Raw genomic sequence first — 13,011 nt, 5'->3', positions numbered from 1 at the left:
GAGTAGAACTGCCCCATAAGGTTTTCTAGGCTGTCATCTTTACAGGAACAGATCGCCAGGTCTTTCTCTTGCAGAGCCCCTGGGTGAGTTTGAACTAGCAAGCTTCAGTTAGCAGCCAAGTGCCCCAAATGTCAATAAATAGTGTACCACAGGTAGTCCAAACTCAGGCTTTTCACTCAGTCCTCCTCCCCAACCTGAAGCCTCCAGGTTCTCAGTAGTGCCCCCTGCACAAGCCTCCACACCTCTGTGCACACGACTCCTCCACCAATGTATCCTTCCCCATCCATGCTCCCCACAACCTAACTCCTCCTGCCAGTGGCACCACCTCCAAGAAGCCTTCCCTGATCATTCAGGCCAACACATTCTCCAGCTCTGCTGGCAGAGACCTCAGACTGTGTGATGCAGAAGAAGCCTCTAGAGTCTCTCAGTGCAGGGTGGGCAGGGCAGCTGGGCCCAGGCAGCCTGCACATGGATTCGGCTTGTGTGCAATCTATCACCAACATCAGAAGATGTCACATAAAAGTCTGCGCTTCCTGCTTCTCTATGAGTCAAGAGAGCAGCCACCAGGGCCCACAATCCCTCATGGTGACGATCGGTGGAAAGGAGAGCAGCCCCCAGGGCCCACAGTCCCTCATGGTGACAATCGGTGGAAAGGACAGCATCCGCCAGGGCCAAGGGAGCACAGACCCCCAGTCATCTGACCCTCTGCACTCAGTTACATGACCTGGACCTGGAGGCACTTGAGTTTGAGACAGTCCACACTCCCTCACCCCCCATTTTGTAAGTGGAGATTGAAGCCCAGAGAGGGGCTTGCCCATGTTAGCGGTGGAGCTGGGAAGGACCCAGGTCCTGCTTCCCACGGGGGCACTTTGCACACCACACTGTCCCTCCGGGGATACTGCACCATTTCAGAATTCGAAGAGGCCCCGAAGACATGGTGCGGGACGGCCCCAGTGTCCTTCACACCCCTCAGGGTCACTCTTGCCTTAGAGGTGAGGACTTTGAGTGAAAAGCCTGTAGAGCAGGGCAGAGCAACCTTGGAGCTCCTTCAGAAACCAGCATTCTAGGATCCACCGGCTGGACTCCACGCGTGAGGGCAGTGGCACCATGTCTGACACACACTGGGCCCACAGCGAGGTACACAGAGTGGGGGCTGCCCTGTGCTCCAGAGGAGACACAGCAAGGATTCAGACAGGCTGTGCAGCCGCAAGCCTCCCTGCACCTCTCTGAGCCCCTGACCATACTCATGTGACAGGCATTGTGGTGGCAACTAATGAAAGGGATGGCACTAAGTGGGGGTTTCTGTCCCTGCCCCCTTTTATCATATGCTGTACACACATACACACACACACACACACACACTCCACACACACCACACACATATGTCACATCATACATGACACACACCACACACAATCACACGATACCCACATACCCACATGTGATACACACATACGCACAACACACACATACCACACATATGACACACACCACACACTGCACATCATACACATATCACACGTGTGCACACCTTATGTACACCCCGCATACATACATCACATGACACACATCACACACAACACACATGCATCTCATGCATGCACACATCACACATGCCTGGCACATGTGTCTACACACACCTTGTGCAGTTCCTTGAGGCAGGAACCAACCAGGCTCTTCTCTCTCCTGGCTCCTCCTATCCCTGTGGTCTTAAGGCCGTGAGGTGGCCACAGACAGGGTCACCATCAGGGTTTGAATTATGTCCCCCAAAAATATGTGTCAACTTGGTTAGGCCATGATTCCCGATATTGTGTGGTTGCCCTCCATTCTGTGACTATAATTTTATGTTAAAGAGGATTAGGGTGGGACTGTAACACCCTTACTAAGGTCACATCCCTGATCCAATGTAAAGGGAGTTTCCCTGGAGTGAAGCCTGCACGACCTTTATCTTACAAGAGATAAAAGGAAAGGGAAGCAAGCAGAGAGTTGGGGACCTCATACCACCAAGAAAGCCGTGCTGGGAGCAGAGCGCGTCTTTTGGACCTGAGGTTCCTGAGCTAAGATGTTCCCAGACTAAGGGAAGACTGATGACAAGGACCTTCCTCCAGAGCCGACAGAGAGAGAAAGCCTTCCCCTGGAGCTGACGCCCTGAATTTGGACTTCTAGCCTACTAGACTGTGAGAAAATAAATTTCTCTTTGTTAAAGTCATCCATTTGTGGTATTTCTGTTAGAGCAGTACTAGATGACTAAGACAGTCACTAAGAACAGAGGGAGGGGAAACTCAGACATCATAGCAATAAGGCCCTGGGGGCTGGTCCGTCCTCAACCCCCTCTATTTCAACATCCGCAAAGGGAAAGCAACCTGCAGGGCCTCACATGCCAGCCAGGGTACAGCCAGGCTCACTGTGGGTGCCCACAGAGTCATTGCTGACAATGGCTTCCCAGTCTCTAGTGAACCCTACAGTCTCCTCTCCCCAAAATTCTAGTGTTCCTCCACCCCCAGTCCCCCCAACACCAACTTGAGTCACAGCATCGGGAACCCCAAGCAGCAAAGCACCTGAATCAGTCCTCAGTCAACAAATACAGAGGCCCTACTATGTGCTGGCACTGTGAGCTCCCAAAAGGGAAGGGAAGTTTTATAGCCCGGGCTAAGCACTGACTACGTGCCAAGAACTGCACACCTAACTTCTTAAACGCTCAGAAGCAGTGATCACGATCCCCAGGCCACAGGATGCTGAGCTGCAGAGAGGGGGCGTGACCACCCAGGCTCACACAGCTAATGGTGGGAGAGCCCAGAGTCAAACCCAGGCCTGTCTGGCTCCAGCTAGTAATAACAATAAAGCACTTACTAGGTGTCAGGCACTGTTCCTGATATGAACTCCCTTGATCCTCACAACAACCCTATGAGGTAGGTATTATTATTATTAACAACCCCACTTTATAAAGGAGGAAATCGAGGCTCAGAGAGGTTAAGTAACTTGCTCAAGGCCACACAGCTAGGAAACGGTGAGGGGTGAGGCCAGTATTTGCATACAGGAGTCTGGAGCCAGAGGCTGTGCACTTAACCGCTGAGCATCATTGCCCCTGGGAAGGCTGGGCTCTCGCCCCAGCCCTGCTCTCCCTGCCTGCGACAGGAAGCAGATGCAGCCAGGACTAAGCAGCTGACAGCAGCTGACTGCAGCATGCCAGATTTAGGCTAGTTTTGAGGAAGCCTTTCCAGGCTAGTGAGAGAACTGTTAACCACAGACCTGAGTCTCCCGAGGAGGATTGTGCCTGGGTCTCGGGGAGCTCGGTGTAGCTGAGAGTTGGGGGGTAAAGTGGGAGGATGGTCTGGATGAGACAGAACCAAGACCTCAACCTCTATCTACCCAAAAAGAGGGGAGCCTGCAGCCCTGCAGAGGGGAGCTCCATGGTGGGCCAGCAGGAAACAAAGCCTTCACTTCACACCACCAGCTCCAAAGAGGAACTGCTGGGTCGTTATGTCCTTGGTCTTGCCCCACAGCAGCTAGGGCCAGGCAGGTTGCCCTACTTAGGATCACAAGGCCTCCATTTTTCTTTGGTGGGGAGAAGACTGTGGGTGCACCCAGCTGTAAGCTAAGAGGCCTCGGCCCCCTTTCCCCGCTGGAAGCACAAAGGGGAGCTACAGCAGCTCGGGCCCCATCCAGGCCCCACGGGAAGAATAGGGACTGTACTGGTGACCTGACCCCACATCCTGGCATAACCCCAGCCCCATATTTCTTCCAGATTACTGGCTTCCCAAAGCACTTTCACATCTGCTATTTCGTTTGCTCCCAGATAACCTTGTGACTATACTTTTGCCCCATTTTACAGAGACAGGAACTGAGCTCCAGAGTGAATGGTGTATTGAAGGCTCAGAATGAAGGTTCTTACTCCCACCACTGCTCTGCCCCAGGGACAGCTGCAGAGTCCCCTTCCCCCATGTGACAGAGAGGAAACTGAGGCCCAGAGCAGGGAAGGGGTTTGTCCAGGGTCCCACAGAAAGATGATGAACAGTGGTCCTCACATTTAAGGGGGCTCAGCAGGTCAGAGGCTATGCCACCCTTCCCCCCACCACACACAGTCAAACACACACTCACACAGACAGTCAGGCTCACTCACACATAGATACACTCACATACACGCCTCCCTCCCTGGGCCTGTCGGACACTCACCACATGGTAAATGGCCAGGGCGGTGGTGGCCATGCGGACATTGAAGCAACAGCAGGTCTGGCGGATGGCAGCTGTGCGGAGGGCCATGGCTCCACTGTCCCCTCCTCTGAGGCACTGAGGGAAAGGAGCCCAGTGCCGGGAGCAGGACAGAAAAGGGGAAGCTGCCAGCTGCCCTCTTCACTTCCTTCCTGTCCCTTAGACAGACTGGGGCAAGGTCGTCACAACTGGGGCGGGGCAGCTGGAAGGACGGGTGGGGGAAGGGCCACAGCCTGCCATCCAGAGCCACTGCGTGGGCCTCCACCATCCCAAAGGGGCTTCCAAGGGAGGGCAGAGCCTTACCTTATACCACAGGTGCCTGCTATGCACCAGGCCTGGGGTCTAGCACCTTCATGTGCCCTGCTCACTGAATATTCACCACCAACCTTGGAAGTAGGGACTATGGCCAAACCCGTTTCCAGATGAAGAAACAGGTCCAGAGAAGACAAGGCACTCACCCAGAATCATACAGCCATGGGTGCTGGTAGCGGGATTCAAACCCAGATCTGGCTGGCTACAAAAATAGCGATTGTCCAGTAAGTATTTCCCACATCAAGAATCGTTCTAAGCACACTCATGGATTAACTCCTTTGGTCCTCACCACAACTTTTTGAGGGAGATACTCTTCTTATCCCCATTTTACAGATGAAGAAATTGAGGCACAGAAAGAGGAAATGACTTGTCCAAGATCATATACACATCTGTGGAGCAATGGGGAATTGAACCCAGACTGACTGGTTCCAGAGCTCACCCCCTTGGCATGGTGGTCTTCCTGCTGTAACGCCCAGCCTCAGAGAAAAGCATGTTCTCCCTGAGCTCTGAAGAGGTGTGGAGGGCTCCAAACCAGAACAGAAGAACATTTCTCCTGTAAGTGCTTTACTGTGCATCAACCATGCACCAGCCCCAGGGCTAGGCCCTTCCCCTGACTGAGTCATTAAATCCTCACAGCAATCTGGGAGACCCTCAGTTATATCCCCCTTTGTGGACCTCAAGACACCCTGACATTTACATGCAATCAAAGATTTTCCCCTTCACGCTGGGGGAAAGTTGGAATTAATAAACCATGAATATTAAGCAAGCTAGGAGTCCCTGGGTGGTACAAACAATTAATGCACTTGTCTGCTAACTGAAAGGTTGGAGGCTCGAGTCCCCTCAGAACTGTCTCAGAAGAAAGGCCTGGAGATCTACTTTTGAAGAATCAGCCACTGAAAACCCCATGGAGCACAGTTCTACTCTGACACACATGGGTCTCCATGAGTCAGAGCTGACTCAACAGCAACTGGTTTTTTTATTAAGTGAGTTACACTGGGCTCTGTATTCCCTTTTCAGATGATAAATTATCCATTTTGTAATAAAGGAAGGGAACATGAAGCACTTGCAAGCTTCCTGTAAGAAGTCCTGCTTTGTCCGGAAACTGAGCTCACTTGCAATGTAAAGCTTCTAGTGAGAACAAAGCAGGGACTGCAATGCAGCCCCGCCCTTGTATGAGATGCTGGAGTTAGGATTGGACACTACCGCAGCCCATCATTTCTGCCCCAGGAGAGGTTAGAAAAGGTCTTCAACCTCCTCCTCCTTGGCAGGAGTTGTTCTACTGGACCCACAAAACTTGACTGACAAAGTTAGTCAAACCCTTTTTTATTTGCCATTGAGAGCAAGGGGGTCCCGTAAGCTTGGGCCTCCTGGGCTAGGAGCTGAAAGATGCCAGAAGTTGGACTTAGGCCCTATGGCTGTGGAACCCACACTCATAACCACTGCACTGCACCCTCTTTCTGTGACATCAGATAGTAGCAAGGCCTATGAAGAAAGATGAACAAGGCTTGAAAATGAAGTAGACATTTTAGATGGTCAGAAGTGGCGACATTTGTACAGAGACCTAAATGAACATCCCGCTCAACCTGCCCAGAAGTGGGACTATCTGGTGGCAGGTGGACCAGCAAGGGCAAAGGCCCTGAGGAGGGAGTGAGCTTGGCACCCTTCAGCAGCAGCAAGGCCAGACTGGCTGGACATGAGCAAAGCAGGTGCCCAGAGGGTCCTGAGGCCAGGCTGGGGCATCTGGGTTTGATTAGGATCTTGCTGGAAAGCCATTGAAAAATGCAATGCTGCAATAAATGGTAGCCATTAATAACATTATTATTTGGCAAAACTAGAACAGGTCTGGAGAGGGAAGCACCCCAGTGATGTTGTGTGAGCTCATTTTACATGGTATATATGGATGAACATTTTTCATTTTTATAGTGATAAATATATTTTAATGTGCATTATAAAAATATGCATAACAAGCCCACGAATTCTGTAATTTTCCATTTATGGGAGTAATATAAAGTCTCATTTTTAAAGCAGATGCACTTAAATAAGAAAGCAGTAAGGCGATTGGAAGAAAAATATTCCAGAAAGCCATGGCTGAGAAGGTGTGTCGATATGGCAAATACCTCAGAGGTACCGTGGACGTCACTGCCCGCTTAGTAGCTGTGTGATCTTGGACAAGGCACTTGCTGTCTCTGAGCTGCTGTTTACACACCCAGAAGAGCAGACTTTCTGCCAGTCGGGCTGCTGTGAGGATGCAATGAGGTCACAGGCGACGCACTATTTGCTTCCTCCCTTCCCTGCTTGTCTGAGTTATCTGGTGTTGCTATGACAGAAATACCACAAGTGGGTGGCTTTAACAAACAGAAATGTATTTTCTCACAATTTAGGAGGCTAGAAGTCTGAATTCAGGGTACTAACTTTTTGGAAGGGAAGGCTTTCTCTCCGTCAGCTCTGGGGGAAGGTCCTTGTCTCTTCAGCTTCTGCTGCTCAGCTCCTTGGCGATCTTCACGTGGTGTGGCGTCTGTCTTACCCCATCTGTGCTTCCTTGCTTCTGTGCCTAATCTGCTCCTTTTATGTCTCAAAAATGATTGGCTTAAAACACACTGTACACTGATATGGCCTTATTAACATAACAAAGAAAACCCTAGTCCCGAATGGGATTACATCCAAAAGTATAGGGGTTAGGAGTCCAACACATATTTTGGGGGGCACAATTCAGTTACTGCTCCACCACACTCACAATGCTGGGAGGAGGCAGGGCTGGGATTTGAACTTGGATCTGTCCCATGAACTGAGAACTAGGCTACGCCCCCAGGAGATGCCAGAGACAGCCCCTGTGGGTAAGTGGCTTCTCCTAGGCACCGTCTCCCCCACCAGAGGCACAGGAGTTCTGACGGAACATTCATTCCCCTCTGGATCTCAGGCCCAAGCACAATGCTGATCCCCTGGCAGGGGCCCTGGTCTCAGCCTATTGGAATGGAAGCCTGACCATCTTTATTTTAATCCCCACCAAACTTCCTGAGAAGGATCTGGATGCTATTATCAAAGGTCGGGTCCCTTGGCCAAGGCCGCTACAGTGGGCAGAATAAAACATGTCCCCAGAACCTGTGAATGGCAAAAGGGACTTTGTAGATGTGATTAAGTGAAGAATGTTGAAATGGAGAGATTACCCTGGATTATCTGGGTGGGTCCAATGTAATCACAAGAGACGTTATAAGTGGAAGAGGTTGGCAGGAGGACAGAGTCAGAGAGAGATTGGAAGATGCTGGCTTGAAGATGGAGGAAGAAGCTACAAGCCAAGGAATACAGGTAGCTTCTAGCAGCTGGAAAGGGCATGGAAACAAATTCTCCTCCAGAGCCTCCAGAAGGAACGCAGTCCTGCCAGCACCTTGATTTTAGCCCAATGACATTCATTTTGCACGTCTGACCTCCAGAACTGTAAGATCTTTGTAAATTTGTGTTGTTCTAAGCAACATCATCCTTGGTAAAACAGAGGGTCAACAAAGAAGAGGAAGACCCTCCACGAGATGGATTGACACAGTGGCTGCAACAATGGGCTCCAGCATAACGATGATTGTGAGGATGGCGCAGGACCGGGCAGTGTTTCATTCTATTGAACAAAGGGTTGCTGTGGGTTGGAACCAACCTGATGGCACCTAACAACAACAAGCTACTAAGTTCCTGGTAATCTGTGACCGTAGCCACAGGAAACTAACACACCCACTCCGAGGAGTCCACAGGGGAGCCCAAGTCCCTCTGACGCTGGAGCCCAAACCCTTAGCCTCCCCACCACACCAGGAGACCACAGTCCCACCCCCACCCAGAAAATGTAGCCCTTGACTTCTTCGCTCTGTGACTTTAGGCTAGTCGCGAACTTCTCTGAGCTTCTGCTTCCTCCTGCATGAAGTGAGCGGGGATAGGAGACCTGGTGGCACAATTGTTAAGCATTTGGCTGCTGACTGAAAAGTTGACGATTTAAACCCACTGGCTCCACGGGAGAAAAGACCTGGTGATCTGCTCTCATAAAGATTACAGCCTAGGAAACTCTACGTGACAGTCCTACTCTGTCCTATAGGGTCGCTGTGTGTCGAAATGGACTCAACAGCACATGACAATAGCAAAGTGAAGATAATGATGGTACCTAGCTCACTGTGGAGCAGTGGTTAAGAGCTACGGCTGCTAACCAAAAGGTCGGCAGTTCAAATTCATCAGGTGCTCCTTGGAAACCCTATGAGGGCAGTTCTACTCTGTCCTACAGGGTCACTATGAGTTGGAATCGACTCGACTGTGACAGGTTTTTTTTTGTTGTTCTTTATCTCATTGTTGGTGAGGATTAAATAAGAAAACTCGTACAGGTAGCAACCCTACACGATCCCTACTTCTAGTCTGCCCTTTTCCATTACATATGATAAATTCTGAGCCTCTCCAGACAATCTTTTATACTCTTTGTTAACTGGTGAAACCCTTGAAAATGCCAGACCCTCTGAACTCATCAAGATAAAGGAGAGGAAGCGCTTTCCCTCCTCCCACCGCCACAGCAGGGCGGATGCAGATCAGCTTCTAAAACTGTGCTGGTAAATATTATTTCTGACGGAGGAGTCTTATAAGACTCCTTGACTTCAGGGTTGATTCCTATAGCCTGGAAAGTCATCTTTCATCCTGAAAAAGTCTATAATTCTAGTTGGTTGTCTTGCTTACTAATTGGCCACCGTGGTGTATTAATATTTAAACGGACATGTCTGGTTCCTCAAAGGCAGAACGACTTGCGAGTTTTCTTTGTTAAGTTTCGGAACTTCCCTCTTCACCCACATGCCTGGAGGTAAAAATAAAATCTTTGACTCTGCCAGGTTTCCTATTTAAACGAGGAGTTTGAAAGTCTGTGTCATTTCAATAAACACAGGTAAAGTATGTAGGAAGGCCTGGCTCTTAGTAAGAACTCAACAATAGGAGCTATTTTAATCATGAGTATTGCTATTATTATTTCTGCCGTTGGGCTCTTTTCCAGCTGGTATCTCAGCTGGGCTACTCCCAGCCCCAACCCATGAGGACAGCAACAGAGAGGTATGGATGTGTACCTGGTAGGCCAGAGAGGGCAGAAGACTGCCACAGGTCACACAGCTGGTCAACAGCAGACCCAGACGCAGGCCCTGCCACAGATGGCTGCTTGGGAGGCTGCTTGGCAGCTGAGGGCGGCTCTCTTCCCCCGGGGGCTCCTGGACACCCTCTCCAGCTTCCCCCCTCCCCCAGCTGAAGGTCAGCTTCCTGCCAGACCACTGGTCAGTAATTACCGCCTGGCCGCCCTCACCCTGCCTTTGGGACAGGGACCTGCATGGCTGAGGGCAGCGGCCTAGAAAATATGAGAAACCAGATGGCACTTCCTCCCCCTTCACCTGCTCCCCACCGGGCACGCTCGCCAGGTTCTGGGGCCTGCAAATGTGACCACAGCTGCAGAGGCTGGGCCCAGCGCTCTGGGGCCCCTCACCCACTCCCCTGTCCTGGGCCAGTGGTGGAGACTTCAGCTTGTGAAAGGGAGCTGGGCCTGGACCTCAAATGGTCAGCCTGACAAAGGTGGCCCACAGGCCTGGGGCCTGATGCTCCAGGCAAAGCCAGCACTCCAGTCCCCGGGCAGGCAGGGGCCCCTGAGGCTATCTTCAAGCACAGTTCATCAAGGAGGCTGCCCATCAGCAGTCAGCAGCTGCACCAGGTGTGAAATCCCACCATATACTGGTCTGTGGGGGCTGCCCGGGCCTCTACAGGGAAAGGGATCAGGCAGGAGGCTCCAGGGGTGATGGACAGACTGTTGAAAGGAGTGCTGGCCAGAAAGAGCATGAATGGCAGTGCCAGTGCCCTCTGGCTGCATATCAGCTCTGGGCACTCCCCAGGGGCCAGCATTTTGGCCCATGGATGCTGCCAATGTTGCCTGTGGGGAGCTGAGCACTCAGAGCTAGGACATCCAGCTCCAGTCTCCATCCAGCCACCGCCTCTCTCCGAGGCTGCAGAGTGTGAATCGCCATGATGTGTCCAGGGTTGCCATGAGATCGAGAGAGCAATCCCTGTTTAGTGTCCACCTCTGACAGCCCTCTCCTCCTCCAAGCTATTAACCCCACCCTCAGAAAGAACCTCAGAGTACCTGCCCCCTGAGAGTTGGTGGCTAAAGTAACACACCCGCCATTAACACCGCAGAGAGGATTACGTCATTAGGGCATTTCCCGTAGACAGAAGACTTTGATTCAATCAAATTCAAAAACACAAACAACAACCAAACAACAAAAATGATATTACCTGCTAAGAGCCAAGTCTGAGGCCAGGACCAGGGAGAAGATAAATAAATAAATAAAAAGACCAAGAACTACCATTTATTGTTCTGTCTATTCTGGCCAATGCATTATTAAGGAACTTCCAGGAAAACTACTAGTATCCTGGTTAAAAAGGGACTGACTCCATAAGCACATGCTTTATGCCCTTTGCCCTAACCCCCTTCTTCCTGCCAGGAATGCAGATGCAATGCCTGGAGGAGTGGCAGCCATCTTGGGAGCATGAGGACAAAAGTTCCATCCTAAGGATACTGGAGGAGAAAGACAGAAAGAGCCCGTGTCCCTGGTGGTATCATGAAGCTTCTGCACCAGCCCTCGGCTGCCTCCCTCTGGATATCTTGTAATACGAGTAAAAGAAACCCTACCCAGATCTTCTTATTTCCGTCATCCCTGCAACATGAGGCTTGTCTTAGGGGTTGGGTATACAGCAGTGAACCAGACAGACAAGGTCACTGCTCTCATGGTACAAACATTCTAGTGGGGGAGACAGTAAACAAGAAACACATAAACAAGATCATTTGAGGGAGTGATAATTCCCAGTCACCTTGCTCTGAGGTCTGCCCTGGCTTCTGGTCTTAACTGGAGCACAGATTTGCTGTGGGACTTCAGGATGGTCACTTCCCCACTCTAGCCTCTGCCTCCCTATCTGTAACATCAGGAGGGGTCCTAATCAATGCTCTCTGAGGCCCATCCCCCTCGGCCAGGCCCCAAGGCCAGGCAGGTTCCTGCGGGCAGCTACACCCAGCGCCTGGGCCTCCTCCAGGCTGGCCAGGCTGTTGCTGCCCTCAAATTCCTCTGTGCTGGGTAAACAGTTGGGAGGCCCCGGTCCGCCAGCTCAGGCTCCTGACTGCAACCCTTTCAGGGCCACCGATAAATCTCAAGCAGCTGTTAAAAGATCTGTCTCCAGCCAGCTGCGGGCTGAAGAGCTTGACTGTGACCAAGGCCTCTCCCTGCCAGCACTGGACATGGCCTCTGAGCAAATCAGGAGGCTAGGCCAAGAGGGGGCCAGGCAGTACTCTGCAGATACCCTTTCTGCTGTCCTGGGCCCACTGTCCCTATCTGGGTGCCCCAGCTGCTGCTAGCCTCCTGCCCAAATCAGCCACTGAGTCTCAGCCCCCCACATGGCACGAACACACACACACACCTTCATCCACCCTGTATTTCTCAAACTAACCCCTTCTGTTCCACTCTCCTCCTCCAGGGGGCAGTGCGGACGCCCCAATCTGGCAGGCAAATGCGTCATTCACTTATTCATTCACCAAAAATTTATTGAGTGTGCCAGGCACTGTGCTAGGCCCTGGGTACAGAGCAGTGGACAAGACAAAGGCCCAGTCTGCAAAGGGCTGCATTTAAACTGAGTGCCCACTAGATGCAAGCCCCTACTCATAAAAGCCAGTGTCGGTGTTCATTGCTGCTTTATCCACAATAGCAAATAAATGCGAACAACCAAAGCGCATATCAACGGATGAACAGAAAAGCAATTTGCAGTACATACGTACAATGGAATAGTACGCAACCATGAAGAACGATGATAAGTCCACAAGACATGTTATAACATGGATGGACCTGGAGGGCATAATGCTAAGTGAAATAAGTCAAGTATATAAGGACAAATACTGTATGGTCTGTCTTTTATAAGAAGACAAGAATAGATATAGAGAGACCAATGTTCATTGACGGTTGCCAGGGAGAGGAGGAAGGAGGGGAAAGTACACTTTAGATCATAGAGACTTGTTATTTTTGGTGATGAGAAAAGTGGCACTGAATGTGGATGTAGTGAGCACAGCACACCCAAAGTAAAAATGAGTGTTTGAGCACATATGGATGGGTATAGGCATTCGGTTATATGAGTAGATACAGGTGTAAACATACGTAAGAACAGATAGAAGTATCTATAAAAAACAAAAAAAAACCCAAACCTGTTGCCGTTGAGTCGATTCTGACTCATAGCAACCCTGTAGGACAGAGTAGAACTGCCCGATAGAGTTTCCAAGGAGAGCCTGGTGGATTCGAACTGCTGACCTTTTGGTTAGCAGCTGTAGCACTTAACCACTACACAACTAGGGTTTCCAGAAATACCTACAGGTACTTGTAAATACAAACATGCAGGTGTGGGCACATAGCTTCACTGAAGACGCGAATAAAGATACTCCTCAGACATAATCAAACAGTTTCCAAGGCT

The 13,011-nt window shown here is 50.7% G+C and overlaps 1 protein-coding gene across 2 annotated transcripts in view; it reads right to left on the bottom strand.

Moving 5' to 3' along the window:
* LAPTM5 (lysosomal protein transmembrane 5) overlaps window positions 1-4,327 on the bottom strand; it is a 28,273-nt gene extending 23,946 nt beyond the window's left edge. For both annotated transcript variants that reach the window (XM_004372031.2, XM_023727305.1), the window contains exon 1: window positions 4,174-4,327. In XM_004372031.2, the coding sequence (XP_004372088.1) occupies window positions 4,174-4,260 (87 nt within the window). In that variant the 5' untranslated portion in view covers window positions 4,261-4,327. The remainder of the gene's footprint in view (window positions 1-4,173) is intronic.
* Between the last annotated feature and the right edge of the window lie 8,684 nt (window positions 4,328-13,011).

Source organism: Trichechus manatus, unplaced genomic scaffold (genome assembly GCF_000243295.1).
Source record: "Trichechus manatus latirostris isolate Lorelei unplaced genomic scaffold, TriManLat1.0 scaffold00015, whole genome shotgun sequence".
NCBI lineage: Eukaryota > Metazoa > Chordata > Mammalia > Sirenia > Trichechidae > Trichechus > Trichechus manatus.
Note: the sequence above shows the minus strand (reverse complement) of the source record. Positions and strands in the feature narration are given on the sequence as shown.